Source organism: Cherax quadricarinatus, chromosome 16 (assembly GCF_038502225.1).
Source record: "Cherax quadricarinatus isolate ZL_2023a chromosome 16, ASM3850222v1, whole genome shotgun sequence".
Taxonomy (NCBI): Eukaryota; Metazoa; Arthropoda; class Malacostraca; order Decapoda; family Parastacidae; genus Cherax; species Cherax quadricarinatus.
Genome location: NC_091307.1, coordinates 26,131,929 through 26,153,466, shown reverse-complemented (window position 1 = coordinate 26,153,466; position 21,538 = coordinate 26,131,929). Strand labels below are relative to the sequence as shown.

At 37.5% G+C, this 21,538-nt stretch overlaps 1 protein-coding gene across 4 annotated transcripts in view; it reads left to right on the top strand.

The window, feature by feature from the left end:
* LOC128688911 (protein phosphatase Mn(2+)-dependent 1K) overlaps positions 1 to 21,538 on the top strand; it is a 52,071-nt gene that overhangs the window by 20,661 nt on the left and 9,872 nt on the right. For all 4 annotated transcript variants that reach the window (XM_070085521.1, XM_053776963.2, XM_053776961.2 and 1 more), the window contains 2 exons: positions 10,652 to 10,806; positions 20,076 to 20,225. In XM_070085521.1, coding sequence (XP_069941622.1) covers positions 10,652 to 10,806; positions 20,076 to 20,225 — 305 coding nt within the window. The remainder of the gene's footprint in view (positions 1 to 10,651; positions 10,807 to 20,075; positions 20,226 to 21,538) is intronic.

The following is a 21,538-nucleotide window of genomic DNA, read 5'->3' as shown; positions in this document are numbered from 1 at the left end:
TTGCGAGAGCATAACTCCGTAAGCTTTCCATCAAATTTCATACTTTTGGTGTCATTATGATTGGGAAAACATTCTCCATCTTTTCATAAGAATTTTTTTTTTTTTTTTTTTTTGAAATTTGGCCGACCCTGAGAACAAGTCTCGGAGAGGGCCTGTCGACCCTCACAGGGTTAAATAACTACCTCAGTTCATATATTCACAATTGTTAAAATAATCAAAGTGCTATTCTCAGGGGCTAAAGTGTAATAAGTTCACTATTTTGCCATTAAAATACTCCAGGTGCTATAGACTACCTCAAGTGCTACTGATTTTAATTTTAATACATTCTTTTGCTATTATATCCATTAGCTCCTTTATTTTAACTGTAAATATCTACTGTAGTTCATAAACTCACTTGTTAAAATAATTAAGGTGCTATTAGATACTTCAGTGTATAACTGAATTATCAATTCTGTAATAATCCCTTTTTTTTTTTTCAAATTTTTACAAGTTTTAGATTAATCACGGTGTCTTAGTCATAAGTCTAGTTGTAGATTCAATATAAATCTTATATCATTTTACTCAGAAAATCTAGTTTGTAAAAATTACTCTCATCCTATGATTACAGGCATAGATCCTGATGTAAACTTTTTACAAAATGAATTACATGAATCAACCAGTAACTGTAATTACTACACAGCAGACCAAGCAAAGACATTACTCAGTACACACAATAACATAACCATCTTTAACTACAATGTCAGATCCTTGAGCAAACATTATGACCACCTCACAGCATTACTCAGTTCCCTTCATTCCAATATATCAATCATCACACTCACAGAAACCTGGCTTAAGCCTGATATTACAGATTTCTATACCATTCCTGGCTACATGGCCATACACAACTGTAGAACAGACCAGCAAGGGGGAGGAACAGATATATACTATTCAAATCAACTTGAATGTATCAATAAATCTTGCACAAGGGATGAACATAGAGAATATATCATAGCCAAATTTAAATCAAAAGACCTGCAAAAACCCCTCACAGTTATAAACATCTACAGAGTACTACAGTCAAACATTTATCACTTTAGTGAAAAACTAGGAAACATGATTACTGATGCACACATGAATAAAGACCATCTACTACTAACAGGTGATTTCAACATAAACATGCTACACGACCAGGACCCACAAGTAACCGAATTCATGAACACAATGAGTAACTGCCTGTTGCTACCAGCAATATCTAAACCTACAAGAATCACCGAGACAAGCATCTCCTTAATAGACCACATCTGGACAAACACCATATCCCCTTTAAAATCAGGCATAATCACGGACAGCACTACAGACCACTACCCAACCTTTCTCATAACTAATCATGGCAAACTACCACAAGACATTACTAAAGTAACCTTCAGACTACATAACGAGACAGCAGTTAACAACTTTATAGCAGCTATGAATAACATCAATTGGCAAAATGAGCTTGAAACATATACAGATATGAATGAATGTATAAATAATTTTCTAAAAAAAGCCCAATGCCTCTACAACAGACATTGCCCCAGAAAAACTAAACAAATCACAGCAAAGAGACTGAATAATCCCTGGCTAACACCAAGCATCCTCAAATCCATTAACACAAAGCACAAATGTGAAAAACAGTATAGAATGGGTCAAATAACTAGAGAACAGTCGAGAAATTACTCGTCAGCACTTACCAGCATGATAAGAAGGTCAAAAAAATTGTATTATGAAAATAGATTACATAACATCAAAGGTGATATGAAAAAAACTTGGAAAACTCTATCTGAAATTCTTGGAACTAAAAAGTTATCCAAAAACAGAGCAATCAAACTAACAAAATCGGATGAACCCCTACTCACTCCAACCAAAACAGCAAACAGACTTAATGTTTTCTTCTCCACCATAGGAAAAAATCTAGCAAACAAAATACCAAGCACAAACACCCGTCCATTAGACTACCTCACAGGAACCTACCCAAATACACTATTCCTAGCTCCAACCAACCCCACTGAAGTTATGCTCATCATAAACACCCTTAAAAACAAGGCAGGAGACATAAACAACTTGCCTGCTTTTATGTGCAAAAAAGCTTCTCAAGTATTGTCACCAATTATTGCAACACTCTTTAACAAATCCATTGAATCATCTACCTTCCCAACAATCCTCAAAATAGCGAGGGTCACTCTGATCCATAAAGGAGGTGACCAAGCTGACTTGAATAACTATAGACCAATATCTAACTTACCGCTGCTCTTTAAAAATCTTTGAAAAATTAATTCATAGACGGATCTATTCCTACCTCGTTTCACACAACATATTAAACCCTTGTCAGTTTGGATTCGGAAATAATAAAAGCACAAATGACGCTATCGTACACATGCTAGAACTAATATATACCGCACTTGAAAAGAAAGAAGTCCCGCTGGACATTTTCGTTGATTTACGTAAAGCTTTCAATACAGTGGACCATGAACTACTGTACTCCAAATTAATGCACTATGGTATCAGAGGCCACTTCCTCAACTACCTAAAGTCATACCTTAGTAACAGAACTCAATATGTGTATGCAAATGATGCAAACTCCTCCACCCAACCAATCACAGTAAGAGTCCCACAAGGAAGCGTCCTTGGACCTCTCATCTTTCTCATCAACATCAATGATCTACCGAATGCATCACAGCTACTCAAACCCATATTATTTGCAGATGACACTACATATGTATTTTCCCACCCAAATGCAGTCATACTAACAAACACAGTCAATGCTGAATTACAGAAAATATCTGCCTGGATGATGACTAACAAACTTACCTTGAGCACTGATAAAACCTATTTCATTCAGTTTGGAAACAAAGCTGCAAATGATCAAATTAACATTACGCTAAATGGATCATCAGTCACAAGACTCGCACAGGGAAAATTCCTAGGTGTCCACCTTGACAATAGCCTTAAGTTCCGGACACACACACAACAAATCACCAAGAAAATCTCCAAGACTGTAGGCATACTATCAAAGATAAGGTACTACGTTCCACAATCAGCTCTCCTCGCACTGTACCATTCACTCATATACCCTTATCTTACATATAGAATTTGTGCATGGGGATCAACAACATCCAATCACCTAAAACCCCTAATAACCCAGCAAAAGGCAGCAGTAAGAATGATTCAAGAATGAGTAAGAATGTTCAAGGCCCTTAACTATCTTTTGCTAACTAGTACCAACTACCTCATATTATTTTTTTTACTTTTTATAGTACAATATATTGCTCAGCTTATTATATATAACAAATCAGATTTTACTCCCAAATCAATATTACATCATAGTGACTATCTGTCATTTTACTTAATTTAGTCCCTTATATATTTTCTCTTTTATTTTAGCTTTATATAACAACCTTAGTTCATATATTCACAATTGTTAAAATAATCAAGGTGCTATTCTCAGGTGCTAAAGTGTAATAAGCTCATTATTTTGCCATTATATTAATTTATTTGATTACCACTTTTTTGTTCACCACAAATTATTTTAGTCCCTTTTATATTGCCTCATTTTAGTAATTTAGCTTTAACCCTTTCAGGGTCCAAGGCCAAAATCTGAAGTGGTGCCCCAGTGTCCAAGAATTTTCAAAAAAAAATTTTTTTATTTTTTCTTATGAAATGGTAGAGAATCTTTTTGTGAAGGTAATAAAACAAAAAGTACAAAATTTGATGGAAAATTGACGAAATTATGCTCTCATGAATTTTGATGTGTCAGCGATATTTACGAATCGGCGATTTTGCCGACTTTGACTCCCATTTTAGGCCAATTACATTATTCCAGTCGACCAAATTCTCAGCTATTTCACTAGTATTACTTCTATTCTATCGATTGAGCACAAGAAATCGCCAAGTCAACTGTTTCAACTACAAAATAAAGTGACCGGAAATTGGTAATTTGGCCAATTTAACACAAAGTTCAAAATATTCCAATTTCAAAATAGGGTCCAGAATAAACAATGTAGGTATTCCTGGCACTAAACTAACATTTCCTCTGTTCATTAGTTATGTTTTGAGGCTTTACAAATAAATTCCATTTTGATTTTTTATTCACATAATGAATTTTTATTCACACCAAAAAAATAGAAGATTTACTGTTATGCAATATTGTAATAATTGTATAAATATCATCACCACATTTGTGAATGTATATTAGACCCACCATCTGGCGTGTATTAGACGTGTGAGGTCGTTTGTTTACTCTTGAACATCGGCAAAAATTTAACATTTCCGCCACTTTGAGCTCAATTTCAAGCCATTTCCAGTGCTAACACCAATCAAAATTATCTCTATTTCTGTAATATGTCTTCCATTCTATCAAATGAGACCAAGAAATCACAAACACAACTATAAAAAACATACGAAAAAACACTGCAAAGTCGCTGTTTTAATCGAAAATCATGGTCTCAGTTTTTTTTCTCTCATTATACACAGTGTGCTGCAGAATTTGTTTTATGTGGTGCACACATACCACATAGATGTATTCTCTCATATCTAGGCCCAAATTTACCACTCACAGTTTATCAGAGTGAGCTGAGCTCATGACGTAGATCTACGGTTTGGACCCTGAACGTAAAGCCGTTGATCTACGGAACGGACCCTGAAAGGGTTAAAGAGCTACATTAGCTCATATTTTTTACATTTGTTAAAATAATTCAGGTGCTATTTTATAGCTTTACAATATTTACTTTGTCTTATACTTAATTCTAACTATAGATTCACTATAAATCTTATGATAACAAGCATTGGTCCTGATACCAACCTCTTATCTAATGACTTAAATGAATCAAACAGTAACTGTAATTACTACACAGCAGAACAATCAAAAGCACTTCTCAGAGCCAACAACAACATAACTGTCTTTAACTACAATATCAGATCATTAAGCAAACATTACGTTGACCTCATAGCATTACTAAATTCCCTGCATGCCAGTATGTCCATCGTTACTCTCACCGAAACCTGGCTAAAGCCTGATACTACAGATGTCTATGCCATTCCTGGTTACACAGCCATACACAGCTGTAGGCCAGATCAACAAGGGGGTGGCACAGCTATATACTACTAAGACCAACTAGAATGTATCACTAATACTTGCACAAGGGATGAACATTGGGAATATATAATAGCTAAATTCAAATCCAAATACCTACAAAAACCTCTCACAGTGATAAACATCTACAGAGTACCACAGTCAAACATTAGCCGTTTTAGTGAAAACCTAGGAAGTATGATAACTGATGCACTCAGGTGTCTTCAATATAAATCTCCTACAAGACCAAGACCCACACGTTACTGAATTCACAAACACAATGAGTAAATGCATGTTGCTACCAACAGTAACAAAACCTACAAGAGTTACAGAGACTAGTGTTTCCCTACCAGACCACATCTGGACCAACACCATATCCCCCTTAAGATCAGGCATAATCACAGATAATACCACAGACCATTACCCTACTTTCCTCATAACAAACATTAGCAAATTACCCCTAGACACTACTAAAGTCACTTTCAGACTTCACAATGAGGCAGCTATCAATAACTTCACAGCAGCAGTGACAAACATTGACTGGCACACTGAGCTAGAAATCTATGCAGATATTGACGAATGTATTAATTATTTTCTAAAAAAAGACCCAATACCTCTATAACAAGCACTGCCCTAAAAAAACTAAACAGATGACTGCAAAGAGACTGAACAGTCCCTGGCTAATACCCAGTATCCTCAAATCCATAAATACAAAGCACCTATATGAAAAACAGTACAGAATGGGCCACATAACCAGAGACCAAACAAAACGTTACTCGTCAATCGTAACCAGCCTAATAAGAAGGGCTAAAAAATTTTATTATGAGAACAGATTATCCAACATACAAGGTGACATAAAAAAGACCTGGAAAACCCTATCAGAAATACTAGGAACAAAAAAGATAACACGAAATAGCGAAATTGAATTAAAACCAGAGGAACCCCAATTCCCACCTACTGAAACAGCAAACAGACTCGATGATTTCTTCTCCACTATAGGAAAAAACCTTGCCAATAAAATCCCAAGCTCAGATACCCCACCCAATGACTACCTCACTGGCAACTACCCAAACACACTGTTCCTAGCTCCGACTAACCCAACTGAAGTCTCCCTTATTATCAATAAACTAAAAAACAAGACAGGAGATTTAAATACCTTACCACCCATTATATACAAAAAAGTGTCACAGGTGCTATCACCAATCATTGCAACACTCTTTAACAAATCCATTGAATCCTCTACCTTTCCTACAGTTCTCAAAATAGCAAGGGTCACCCCGATCCATAAAGGAGGAGACCACACAGACTTGAATAACTATAGGCCAATATCCAACTTAACCCTCTCTCTAAAATCTTTGAAAAATTAATCCATAAGCGTATCTATTCCTACCTCATCTCCCACAACATACTCAACCCCTGTCAATTTGGGTTCAGGCCTAATAAAAATACTAATGATGTTATTATCCACATGCTAGAACATATTTATACAGCAGTAGAGAAAAAAGAAGTCCCACTGGGGATCTTCTTTGACTTACGTAAAGCTTTCGATACAGTTGACCACGACTTGCTCCACATAAAATTGTTGCACTATGGTGCAACTACCTAAAGTCATATCTCAGCAACAGAAGCCAATATGTGTACACAAATGGAGCAAACTCTTCCGCACAGCCAATTTCAGTTGGTGTCCCACAGGGAAGTGTCCTAAGCCCTCTTCTCTTTCTCATATACATAAATGACCTACCAAATGCATTGCAACTACTCAAACCCACACTATTTGCAGATGACACTACATACGTCTACTCTCACCCGAGCCTAGTCATGCTAGCCAATACTATAAATACCGAATTACAGAAAATGTCAACCTGGATGAGGACCAACAAACTTACTCTAAACATTGACAAAACTTACTACATTCAGTTTGGTAACAGAGCTGTAGATGTGTCTCTTAACATAATGATAAATGGATCACCTATCACAAAACTCAGAGGGAAAATTCCTAGGAATCCACCTTGATAATAGACTCAAATTTCAAACACATATACAACAAATTTCCCCAAAAAATTCCAAGACCGTAGGCATACTATCGAAGATACGGTACTATGTTCCACAGTCAGCCCTCCTGGCCCTATATCACTCGCTTATTTACCCCTATCTCACCTATGGAATTTGTGCATGGGGCTCAACAACAATAAACCATCTCAGACCACTAATCACCCAACAAAAGGCTGCAGCCAGAATAACAAATTCCCACTACAGACAGCACACTCCACCAATATTCAAAACTCTAAACCTACTCACAATACAAAACATCCATGCTTATTATTGCACCTACTACATACATAGAACACTTAACTCTGACATAAACCCTCCCCGCAAACATCTCCTTACCAACCTCAACAGAACACATGACCATAACACAAGACACAGATCACTCTTTGATGTTCCTCGTGTCCATCGCACGCTATGCAAAAACTCAATGCACATAAAAGGCCCTAAAATCTGGAATTCATTACCTGTGACTATAAAAGAAACACTGTCTGTTTATAAATTCAAGTCTCTTCTCAAAAATCACTTACTCACCCACAACTAAATAAATACTGAATAATTGTATCTCATAAATGTCAACCTGTGACCCAATCAAACTTTGTTACTATTTAACTTCATTACCTAACAGAATACTCCATTCTACTGATTACACAGCAACACAGTAAATGACCATATGACCTGTCTTTGTAATACTCATTTGTACTAAATTGTTATCTGTTTTACAATAATTTTGTACCACTGAATATATCATTGCTTAGTTAATCTTAAGTTAATTTTAAGCCTGCCCATAATGCTCTGCAAACAAGGGGCTTTGGCATGCTGCACTTTAAAAATTGTATTCCTTGTACTTCTCTGTATCATGTTCAAATTAAATAAATAAATAAATAAATAAATAAATACTGATTGTACAGCAATGCAAGCAACCATACGACCTGTTTTTGTAATACTCATTTGTGCTTAATTGTTATCTGTTTACAATAATGTTTTACCACTGAATACTTCATTGCTTAGTTAATCTTAAGTTAATTTTAAGCCTGCCAGTAATGCTATGCATTCAAGTGGCTTTGGCATGCTGCATTTAACTGTATTCTTTTGTACTTCTCTGTATCATGTTCAAATTAATAAATAAATAAATAACAAATTCCCACTCCCGCCAGCATACTCCACCAGTTTTCAAAAGTCTGAATCTGTTTACCATTAAGAACATCCATACTTATTCATGTGCCTACTACATACACAGAACAATACATGCAAATATAAACCCTCCACTCAAACTTTTCCTCACCAACCTAAACAGGACACATGACCACAACACAAGACACAGATCTCTTTTTGATATACCTCGTGTCCATATCACACTGTGTAAAAACTCTATGCACATAAAGGGCCCCAAAATATGGAATTCATTACCAGAAGATGTTAAAGTAACCCAGTCTGAAAATCAATTTAAGACTTCTCAAAAGCCACTTAATTACCCTAGACTAAATGCTAAATACTCAGTATACATTTACTCACCTATGTACTCCCACATCATAACTGAAACAATCACATTGAACCTTTTATCCATTGTTGACAGGAATATAATTGAATCATTGTTTTTCACAAAAGCATTTTAGAATATAAATACGTATATCTTTGTATTATACAAATTTTGATTAATTTATAATTAATATTCTACTGTACAACTATGAAATAATTAATTTCCTACTGTACAACTATGATATACTATTTCTTAGTATTAAGTAGAATGTAAGCCAATAATGTTAAGTTGGCCCTTAATGCCTAGGCATAATAGAGGGTCTCTTTGCATTGCAACCCACTATTGTATATACACAATCTCAGTGTACTGTTTGCAAAGACATTAAATAAATAAATAAATAAAGTTTTCTTCATCTCTACATTTTCTAATGTTCTTAAATTAATTTTTTCTCTTACTGTAATTTTGATGTTGCTTAACTTCCAATCTTCATGTGAATGCTCTTTTGAGAGCAGTTGTTGTTTCTTACAATATTTTTCATTCCCAGGAATGTGACAGTTGCATCACTAACATTTTTTGGGGGGGTTACCCTAGGTAATTTACACTATACAGTGGTACCTCGGGATACGAACAGCTCGAAACTCGAGCAGTTATGTAAGTGTATCTATGTAAGTGCTTTTGTAAGTGTATTTTTAGGGGTCTGAAACGGATTAATCTAATTTACATTATTCCTCATGGGAACAAATTCGTTCGGTATCGGCACTTGAACAGCCTTCTGGAACGAAATAAATTTGTATCTCAAGGTGCCACTGTATATGACAGTTGTACTTATGCGCATCCATACTTAAATAAACTTATTTACACTATTAACACTCAAGAACAAAATGGCACAGTACTGTGGAGCAATACACAAATAACCCGCCCATAGAGAGATTTTGTACATGGTCAAAGTTGGATCGAAATGTCATCATAAGCTTCTCTCTCCTGTGTGTGGGTTATTTTTGTACTATTAAATTTAATTTGGAGAGTAATTTTAGGCAACATTTTGGTATACCCTGGGCAGTTACAAACCCCAGACTGATTTGATCATGGCCCAGGATGGACTGAAACAGTGTACAGTGGTACCTCGAGTTACGAACTTAATTTGTTCCAGAAGGCTGTTCGAGTGCCGATACTGAATGAATTTGTTCTCATAAGGAATAATGTAAATTAGATTAGTCTGTTTCAGACCCCCAAAAATACACTTACAAAAGCACTTACAAAAATACACATACATAATTGATCGCGTTAGCAGCTGTTTGAAACTCGAGGTACCACTCTACAAAGTTTCCTCTCCAAACTGTGTTTTAGTAGTGAATTGTTTCAACTACAGTATAGTGAATTATTCTGCATCACTTACTGATAGCTAAACCAGCACTGAGGTTTCTATGAAACTTATTTTTAAGATTTAAAGTGTCACTTTAAATCTTAAACTTATGTGAAATATCTGGAAAAAGATCCTACATATGACTACCCTTCAAACATTGTGAGTCGCCAGACACACAAACCTTCAAATACAAATAGAATGTGAGCGATGGTGAATTAGTTGTTTCTTTAGGTCACTTTAAATTGGTGAAAAAAAAGCTGTGCTAAAAATTGCCTTTTAAAATGTTTCTGATATCATATCCTTTGACTGATTCAGAATGATGATAGAGGTTTGATGCATTTTTTCAACTAATGTAATTTTTGTTTTTTAACTGCTGGTCGTCTCCCACTGGGGCAGGGTGACCCAAAAAAGAAACACTTTCACCATCATTCACACTATCACTGTCTTGCCAGAGGCATGCAGATATGAGAGTTCAGGTGACACTCTGAACAGCAAATATCCCAAGCAATTCACAGCTAACAAGCAAATTAGAGGTGAAATTAGGCAGTTATGTTGCACCATTATCATGGTACAACACTAATTGTTCAGAATAAACCAAGACATCTAATTTGTCACCATATTGTGGGTTAATTGTGAATTAACACTATCATTAACATTAGGAAACCTTTTTCAGGCTTGAATGGTGGAACTACAGCAACAGTGTGTTTATTACGAGGAGGAGTAGAGCTTGCTATTGGCCATGTTGGAGACTCTCGAGCAATATTATACCGCTCAGGGGCACCAAGGGAACTCACACGTGATCACTGTCCATCACTTATCTCCGAGAAGGTATCCTGCAAACACATCACTGGTATTGTTAATTTAGTAGTCATTTTATATAAATTAATACCAAGGTTGGTGGAGGAATTTAGGAGGGTATGTAAAAGAAGGATGTTAAAAGTTAAAATAGAAAAGGGAAAATAATGAGAGTAGCAAAAAAATATAGGCAGTGAAAAACTGGATATTAGATTAAAAGGAAAGGAGGGAGGGAGAATTTTTTTTTTTTTTTTTTTTAACAAGTCGGCCATTACTCACCGAGGCAGTGTGACCCAAAAAGAAAGAAAATCCCCAAAAAGAAAATACTTTCATCATCATTCAACACTTTCACCTCACTCATACATAATCACTGTTTTTGCAGAGGTGCTCAGAATACAACAGTTTAGAAGCATATACGTATAAAGATACACAACATATTCCTCCAAACTGCCAGTATGCCAAACCCCTCCTTTAAAGTGCAGGCATTGTACTTCCCATTTCCAGGACTCATGTCCGGCTATGTAAAAATAACCGGTTTCCCTGAATTTATTTTATTATTATTTTATTATCACACTGGCCGCTTCCCACCAAGGCAGGGTGGCCCGAAAAAGAAAAACTTTCACCATCATTCACTCCATCACTGTCTTGCCAGAAGGGTGCTTTACACTACAGTTTTTAAACTGCAACATTAACACCCCTCCTTCAGAGTGCAGGCACTGTACTTCCCATCTCCAGGACTCAAGTCCGGCCTGCCGGTTTCCCTGAACCCCTTCATAAATGTTACTTTGCTCACACTCCAACAGCACGTCAAGTATTAAAAACCATTTGTCTCCATTCACTCCTATCAAACACGCTCACGCATGCCTGCTGGAAGACCAAGCCCCTCGCACACAAAACCTCCTTTACCCCCTCCCTCCAACCTTTCCTAGGCCGACCCCTACCATGCCTTCCTTCCACTACAGACTGATACACTCTTGAAGTCATTTTGTTTCACCCCATTCTCTCTACATGTCCGAACCACTTCAACAACCCTTCCTCAGCCCTCTGGACAACAGTTTTGGTAATCCCACACCTCCTCCTAACTTCCAAACTATGAATTCTCTGCATTATATTCACACCACACATTGCCCTCAGACATGACATCTCCACTGCCTCCAGCCTTCTCCTCGCTGCAACATTCATCACCCATGCTTCAAACCTATATAAGAGCGTTGGTAAAACTATACTCTCATACATTCCCCTCTTTGCCTCCAAGGACAAAGTTCTTTGTCTCCACAGACTCCTAAGTGCACCACTCACCCTTTTCCCCTCATCAATTCTATGATTCACCTCATCTTTCATAGACCCATCCGCTGACACGTCCACTCCCAAATATCTGAATACATTCACCTCCTCCATACCCTCTCCCTCCAATCTGATATCCAATCTTTCATCACCTAATCTTTTTGTTATCCTCATAACCTTACTCTTTCCTGTATTCACTTTTAATTTTCTTCTTTTGCATACCCTACCAAATTCATCCACCAATCTCAGCAACTTCTCTTCAGAATCTCCAAAGAGCACAGTGTCATCAGCAAAGAGCAACTGTGACAACTCCCACTTTATGTGTGATTCTTTATCTTTTAACTCCACGCCTCTTGCCAAGACCCTCGCATTTACTTCTCTTACAACCCCATCTATAAATATATTAAACAACCACGGTGACATCACACATCCTTGTCTAAGGCCTACTCTTACTGGGAAATAATTTCCCTCTTTCCTACATACTCTAACTTGAGCCTCACTATCCTCGTAAAAACTCTTCACTGCTTTCAGTAACATACCTCCTTCACCATACACCTGCAACATCTGCCACATTGCCCCCCTATCCACCCTGTCATACGCCTTTTCCAAATCCATAAATGCCACAAAGACCTCTTTAGCCTTACCTAAATACTGTTCACTTATGTGTTTCACTGTAAACACCTGGTTCACACACCCCCTTCCTTTCCTAAAGCCTCCTTGTTCATCTGCTATCCTATTCTCCGTCTTACTCTTAATTCTTTCAATAATAACTCTACCATACACTTTACCAGGTATACTCAACAGACTTATCCCCCTATAATTTTTGCACTCTCTTTTGTCCCCTTTGCCTTTATACAAAGGAACTAAGCATGCTCTCTGCCAATCCCTAGGTACCTTACCCTCTTCCATACATTTATTAAATAATTGCACCAAAAACTCCAAAACTATATTCCCACCTGCTTTTAACATTTCTATCTTTATCCCATCAATCCCGGCTGCCTTACCCCCTTTCATTTTACCTACTGCCTCACGAACTTCCCCCACACTCACAACTGGCTCTTCCTCACTCCTACAAGATGTTATTCCTCCTTGCCCTATACACAAAATCACAGCTTCCCTATCTTCATCAACATTTAACAATTCCTCAAAATATTCCCTCCATCTTCCCAATACCTCTAACTCTCCATTTAATAACTCTCCTCTCCTATTTTTAATTGACAAATCCATTTGTTCTCTAGGCTTCCTTAACTTGTTAATCTCACTCCAAAACTTTTTCTTATTTTCAACAAAATTTGTTGATAACATCTCACCCACTCTCTCATTTGCTCTCTTTTTACATTGCTTCACCACTCTCTTAACCTCTCTCTTTTTCTCCATATACTCTTCCCTCCTTGCATCACTTCTACTTTGTAAAAACTTCTCATATGCTAACTTTTTCTCCCTTACTATTCTCTTTACATCATCATTCCACCAATCACTCCTCTTCCCTCCTGCACCCACCTTCCTGTAACCACAAACTTCTGCTGAACACTCCAACACTACATTTTTAAACCTACCCCATACCTCTTCAACCCCATTGCCTATGCTCTCATTAGCCCATCTATCCTCCAATAGCTGTTTATATCTTACCCTAACTGCCTCCTCTTTTAGTTTATAAACCTTCACCTCTCTCTTCCCTGATGCTTCTATTCTCCTTGTATCCCATCTACATTTTACTCTCAGTGTAGCTACAACTAAAAAGTGATCTGATATATCTGTGGCCCCTCTATAAACATGTACATCCTGAAGTCTACTCAACAGTCTTTTATCTACCAATACATAATCCAACAAACTACTGTCATTTTGCCCTACATCATATCTTGTATACTTATTTATCCTCTTTTTCTTAAAATATGTATTACCTATAACTAAACCCCTTTCTATACTAAGTTCAGTCAAAGGGCTCCCATTATCATTTACACCTGGCACCCCAAACTTACCTACCACACCCTCTCTAAAAGTTTCTCGTACTTTAGCATTCAGGTCCCCTACCACAATTACTCTCTCACTTGGTTCAAAGGCTCCTGAATCCCTTCACTAAATATTACCCTGCTCACACTCCAACAGCTCGTCAGGTCCCAAATACCATTCGTCTTCATTCACTCCTATCTAACACACTCATGCACGCTTGCTGAAATCCGAGCCCCTCTCCCACAAAACCACCTTTACCCCCTCCCTCCAACCTTTTCAAGGACGACCCCTACCTCGCCTTCCTTCCCCTACAGATTTATACGCTCTCCATGTCATTCTACTCTGATCCATTCTCTCTAAATGACCAAACCACCTCAACAACCCCTCTTCAGCCCGCTGACTAATACTTTTATTAGCTTCTCACCTTCTAATTTCCAAACTCCGAATTTTCTGCATAATATTTACACCACACATTGCCCTTAGACAGGACATCTCCACTGCCTCCAACTGTCTCATCGCTGCAGCATTTACAACCCAAGCTTCACACCCATGTGTGGTGTAAATTTTTTGTATAATATTTACACCACACATTGCCCTTAGACAGGACTTCTCCACTGCCCCCAGCCATCTCTTCACTGCAGCATTTACAACCCAAGCTTCACACCCATGTAAGAGTGTTGGTACTACTATACTTTCATATATTCCCTTCTTTGCCTCCATAGATAATACTTTTTGTCTCCACATATACCTCAACGCACCACTCACCTTTTTTCCTTCATCAATTCTATGGTTAACCTCATCCTTCATAAATCCATCCGTTGACACGTCAACTCCCAAATATCTGAAAACATTCACTTCTTCCATACTCCTCCTCCCCAATTTGATATCCAATTTTTCTTTATCTGAATCATTTGATACCCTCATCACCTTACTCTTTTCTATGTTCACTTTCAATTTTCTACCCTTACACACTCTCCCAAACTCTTCCACTAACCTTTGCAACTTTTCTTTAGAATCTCCCATAAGCACAGTATCATCAGCAAAAAGTAACTGTGTCAGTTCCCATTTTGTATTTGATTCCCCATAATTTAATCCCACCCCTCTCCCCAACACCCTGGCATTGACTTCTTTTACAACCCCATCTATAAATATATTAAAAAACTATGGTGACATTACACATCCTGTCTAAGACCTACTTTTACTGGGAAGTAGTCTCCCTCTCTTCTACACACCCTAACCTGAGCCTCACTATCCTCATAAAAACTCTTTACAGCATTTAGTAACTTACCACCTATTCGATATATTTGCAACATCTGCCACATTGCTCCCCTATCCACTCTGTCATATGCATTTTCTAAATCCATAAATGCAATGAAAACTTCCCTTCCTTTATCAGAATACTGTTCACATATATGCTTCAATGTAAACACTTGAACTACACATCCCCTACCCACTCTGAAACCTTCTTGCTCATCCTCAATCCTACATTCTGTCTTACCTCTAATTCTTTCAATAATAACCCTACCATACACTTTTCCTGGTATACTTAGTAAACTTATTCCTCTATAATTTTTACAATCTCTTTTGTTCCTCGTCCCTTTGTGTAAAGGAATTATACATGCTCTCTGCCAGTCCCTAGGTACCAACCATTCCAATATTATATTCCCCCTGCTTTTAACATTTCTGTCATGATTCCATCAGTTCCAGCTGCTTTACTTCCGTTCATTCTACGTAATGCCTCACGCACCTCCTCCACACTCACATCCTGCTCTTCTTCACTCCTAAAAGATGGTATTCTTCCCTGGTCAGTGCATGAAATTTTCGCCTCCCTTTCTTCGTCAACATTTAAAAGTTCCTCAAAATGTTCCCACCATCTACCCAATACCTCCATCTCCCCATCTACTAACTCCCCTACTCTGTTTGTAACTGAGAAATCCATTCGTTCCCTAGGCTTTCTTAACTTGTTTATCACACTCCAAAATTTTTTCTTATTTTCATCAAAATTTCTTGACAGTGCCTTTCCCACTCTATCTGCTCTCCTTTTACACTCTCTCACCACTCTCTTCACCTTTCTTTTACTCTCCATATACTCTGTTCTTCTTATAACACTTCTGCTTTGTAAAAACCTCTCATAAGCTACATTTTTCTCTTTTAACACACCCTTTACTTCTTCATTACACCAATCACTCCTCTTTCCTCCTGCACCCACCCTCCTATAGTCACAAACTTCTGCCCCACATTCTAATACTGCATTTTTAAAACTATTCCAACCCTCTTCAACCCCCCCACTACTCATACTTGCACTATCCCACCTTTCTGCCAATAGTTGCTTATATCTCACCCGAACTTCTTCCTCCCTTAGTTTATACACTTTCACCTCTCTTTTACTTGTTATTGCCATTTTCCTCTTGTCCCATCTACCTCTTACTTTAACTGTAAATGTATTTAGATATTTGGGGGTGGACATGTCAGCAGATTGGTCTGTTTGAAATAGATGAGGGGGGAAAAAGGTGGGTGGTATGCTGAGGCAGCTGTGGAAAAAAAAAAGTTTATCTGAACAGACAAAAAGAGAAATGTGTAGAGTATAGTGGTACCAACACTTCTACATGGGTGTGAGGCATGGGCTTTAAAAATATCAGCAAGGAGAAGGTCGGAAGCATTGGGGATTTCATGTTTGAGAGCAAGATGTGCTGTGAATATTATACATAGAATTCAGAGTATAGAAATTAGAAGATGGAGCAGTTACTAAACATATAATTCAGAGGGCTAAAGAGGTGTTGTTAAGTGGTTTTGATATTTAGAGAGGATGGAGCAGAATAGTATGATAAAGAGGGTGTTTAGATCTGGGTGGAAGTCAAGAGAGGTAGAGGACATACCATGAACTGTTAGGGGGAGGGGAAAAAGGAAGTTTTCAATTCTAAAATTTGAGCATCCAGCAGGCTTGGGTGATCATGTAAGATTCGGATAAATGAAGAAGAATGATTATGGCTTGACATGCTGTTGGGAGTGTGAGCAAGGTAGCATTTATTAAGGTATTCAAGGAAACCAGTTAGCTGCACTTGTTCTGGAGATAGGTAGTAGTGTCTGCACTGTGAAGGTGGATTCTGAATGTTGCTTCTTTGCAGGGTCATTTGAACTGTGACATGCAATTTCTAACAAGACCTCTATTGGATGAAGGATAGTGAATGTATTTTTATTTTTTGCCATCCCACCTCGATGGGAGATTGCCAATGTCTTAGAAATTGCATGTTGTGTTATAAAAGGATTTTAATTCTCTCATAATACAAATAAGCAAAAATGTATTATTTGAAATCTAAAACAAAGAGTAATTTTTATTAAGAACCTCTTAAGTATGAAGTTTGACACAAGTAACCCTTAAACTGTCCAACGTAGATCTATGTTCATTCGCCCAGTGCTCCAAATATTTTTTTTTTTTTTTTTTTTTTTTTTTTTTTTTTTTTTTTTTTTTTTTAATTAAAGAGGGCAATTTTCTGTGTGTTATAAGACCAAAAAAAAAAAAATTAGGACTAGTACTTACTGAGATATAAGACTGAAATTGGCACTGGATGCTCGCCTTACTGCAACATCGAGTCCTGCCGCTTGCAGAAGTGTCGCTGATATACCTTTTTTCTCTTTTTTATTTTAATTTATATAATTTTTATGTTCTGATAATTACAATTTATAATAGTTCTTGTGATTTCATAGCCAAATTTTGTTCTGACACTAATACAGTGGACCCCCGGTTAACGATATTTTTTCACTCCAGAAGTATGTTCAGGTGCCTGTACCGACCGAATTTGTTCCCATAAGAAATATTGTGAAGTAGATTAGTCCATTTCAGACCCCCAAACATACACGTACAAACGCACTTACATAAATACACTTACATAATTGGTCACATTCGGAGGTAATCGTTATGCGGGGGTCCACTGTATTAGGTACTGAAATAGTACTCAGATAGTCACAATTAGGAATAATATTAGGAGAGCAGCTCATGCTTATTATGTCTTATATCTACAAGCACTGTATAGCACTTTGCCTGGAATTTTTGGGTTATCCTAGGTAAGTTACACTTTGTATAATAACTGTACTTATGTGAGAGAGAGACAGAGATATAGACAGATAGACAGAGAGACAGCCAAAGTCAGCCAGCTGGCCAGCCTGCCGAATACGTATTACACATGTTCCAGAATCGTTTATCTTTATTTAGGGCATAGGTTATAGGATATTCTGGCAGGATGACACTACCAGTGGTATCAAAAATGAAAGGATGTTGCACAAATGTTACACATGGGTTATTATCAACATTTTCTATATTTCCTCGACCACTTGTGGCCACATCCATCACTTTCCACTTAAAAGGGGAGTGTTAATATGACGTGACATCAGTGAATCCCTGGTGTTTGCCACACTATTTGCTCTAGCTGACGCTCAATTGAGCTGGTGCTCCCACAAGGTACTAAGTGGTCCCAGATTTTTTTAATACTGCACACACCAAGTGCTAAGACCCATTCTATACTGACCACGCATCTCAGGCCAGTCATGCCAAATTTGGAGGCAGGAAAAATAAAACGTAGATCTACGTTTGGAGTGCTAGTGGTACAAACATAGATCTATGTTTGGAGCACTAGTGATACAAACATAGATCTACGTTTGGAGCACTAGTGATACAAACATAGATCTATGTTTGGACAGTTTAACCCTTTGACTGTTTTGGTCGTATATATACGTCTTACGAGCCAGTGTTTCAGACGTATGTATACTCAATAATTCTAGCGGCTTCAAATCAAGCGGAAGAAAGCTGGTAGGCCCACATATGAGAGAATGGGTCTGTATGGTCAGTGTGCACCACATAAAAAAAATCCTGCAGCACACAGTGCGTAATGAGAAAAAAAACTGATTGTTTTTTTGGATTAAAACGCCGACTTTGAGGTGTATTTTCGTATAGTATTTATCGATGTATTTGCGTTTTCATGGTCTTAGGTGATAAAATGGAAAACATATTACAGAAATAGAGATGATTTTCATTACTTTGACGATGAAAACGTCCTTGAAACTGAGCTCAAAGTAGCGGAAATGTTCGATTTTTACCAATGTTCAGGAGTAAACAAATCACACCACACATCCAATACACATCAACTGGGGAGTCTAATATTCTTTCACTAGTGCACTGATATTATTTATACCATTTTTACAATAATGCAGTAGTCTGCATAACAGTAAATTTTGTATTTTTTTGTATGAATAAAAAATCAAAATAGAAAGCAATAATAATATAAGAGGGGCCTAGAGATGTGACTAATGAACAGAGGATATGTTATTTTAGTGCCAAGAATGTCTACCTTGTTTATTCTGGACCCTATTTTGAAATTGGCATCTTTTTTAGTTTGCGTGAAATTGGCCAAATTGCCAATTTCTGACCACAATATTGGGTAGTCCAAATTGGTAAATGGGAGGTTTCTTGTACTCAGCTGATAGATAAAATGGAGTTCTAAAGAAATAGCTATGAGTTTTGTCAACTGGAACAATGGAATTGGCTGAAAATAGGGCTCAAAGTCGGCGAAATCGCCGATACGCATATGTCGCCGAGACCGATAACTTCGCGGGAGCGTAATTCCATGAGCTTTCGACCAAATTTCGAACTTTTGGTGTCATTACCATCAGGAAAAGATTCTCTATCATTTCATAAGATTTTTTTTTTTTTTTTTTTTCAAAAATTTAGCGACATAGAATGACAGTTTCAGAAAGGGGCCTGAAACAGTCAAAGGGTTAAGGGTCAAAGCAGTTTTGAACATATGCTGAACTTACTGTAAAAGAAAGTAGCTTGGATTTAATTATATTGATTTCCTATGGTATATAGTGTATAGTATTGCTGCGGGGGGGGGGGCGCAGCAACGTGATAGTGGCTAACTACATATGGAAGGGTAGTGTAGACTTTGACTCTCTGGTAGGCCATGACAGCAGTGACCACTGGTCTGGTGGGTGCCAGTACAGTCATTCATAATTCTGATATCAGTAGTATTTGTAATCTTGCCAGACTCTATGGGGTAACTGTATCCTATTTACAGGATCGCATTATCCAGTCAGGAGGAAAAGTGAGTGTAGACAACATTGGACGCCACATGGTAAATGACAGTCTTAGTATGACTCGCAGCATCGGTGATCTCCACCTCAAGCAGTATGGAGTGATAGCTTTACCCGATACAACAACTTTACGGGTAACAACAGTGTGTTGAGTACTGCATGTAGCTCCTAATTTTAATATAGTATACAGTATTTAATATTAGTGGTTTTCCTCATTATAATAAATTTTCAAGTAAATATTTTTAAAATGTGAATCGGTAATTAATTTAACCTTTCATTTCAAAATTACTCCATCATCCCTACCTTCATTAAAAAGCCTTAATTTTTTTCCATAATCCTTCACCTCTATATTTGAGAGTTAGTTGCTTCTTTCCTTATTGTATTTTCTTAGACCAATTCTTTGCAGCCTTCTTGCTTGGAGGCCTCATATTTTCATTTTTTGTTTTCCCAACATCAGTAATAATTAATAATAATAATAATAACTGGGGATTTTATAATTCTTGAGCGGATGGTGAGTGAGTCGTAAAACTCCGAGCCAGCACATAAGCCACTGGGCCAACTGGCTACAATAAGATTCACCTTTTATTTCAAAAAATTCACAGGCACTTGCACATCAAACCATAAATACCAATCTTTCTTCTTTCAACACACCGACCGTATCCCACCAAGGCGGGGTGACCCAAATGGAAAAATGAAAGTTTCTCCTTTTACATTTAATAATATATGCAGGGTAAGGGTTTACTAGCCCCTTGTTCTCGTCATTTTAGTCGCCTCTTACAACACGCATGGCTTATGGAGGAAGAATTCTGTTCCACTTCCCCATAGACTTCTCCATGGAGATAGGAAATAAACAAGAACAAAAACTAGAAAGAAAATAGAAAACCCAGAGGGGTGCATATATACGTACAGAGGACCCTCGGTTATCAGCTGTTCCAGATATTGGCCAATTCGGTTTTCGCCTGCTTTTTTTGGCCAAAATTCTTTCCTGGTCATTGGCCGTTATTTCAGAGAGTGGCCATATTGGACGCGTCCATCCGCCACTCCGCCGCATTTGTGAGTCAGTCTGGCTGTGTCTCTGGGTGAGTGAGGAAGATTCTGCACATTCATCCAAACATTTTACTATAATCCATTGTTTTTTGTGGTTATTGGTTGAGTGCAACTGCAAAATAAGCCACCATGGACCCAAAGAAAGTTCCTAGTGCTAGCCATTTGGTAAGGAAAGTGAGAAACACAATAGAATTCAAGAAAGAACTCCTAGCAAAGTACGAAAGTGAAGGAGGAAGAGAGGGGAAAATGTGCCTTCTTCATTGATTCTACGATATGTACGATAGTTAAGCAGCAGGAGTCAGTAAAGGCTATAGCGCCAGCCAGCGATAAAGTGTAGCATTAACAGTGTACCAAGTAAGTTAAGCGATTAAGCGATAGAAAAAGGACGACATGAAACTGA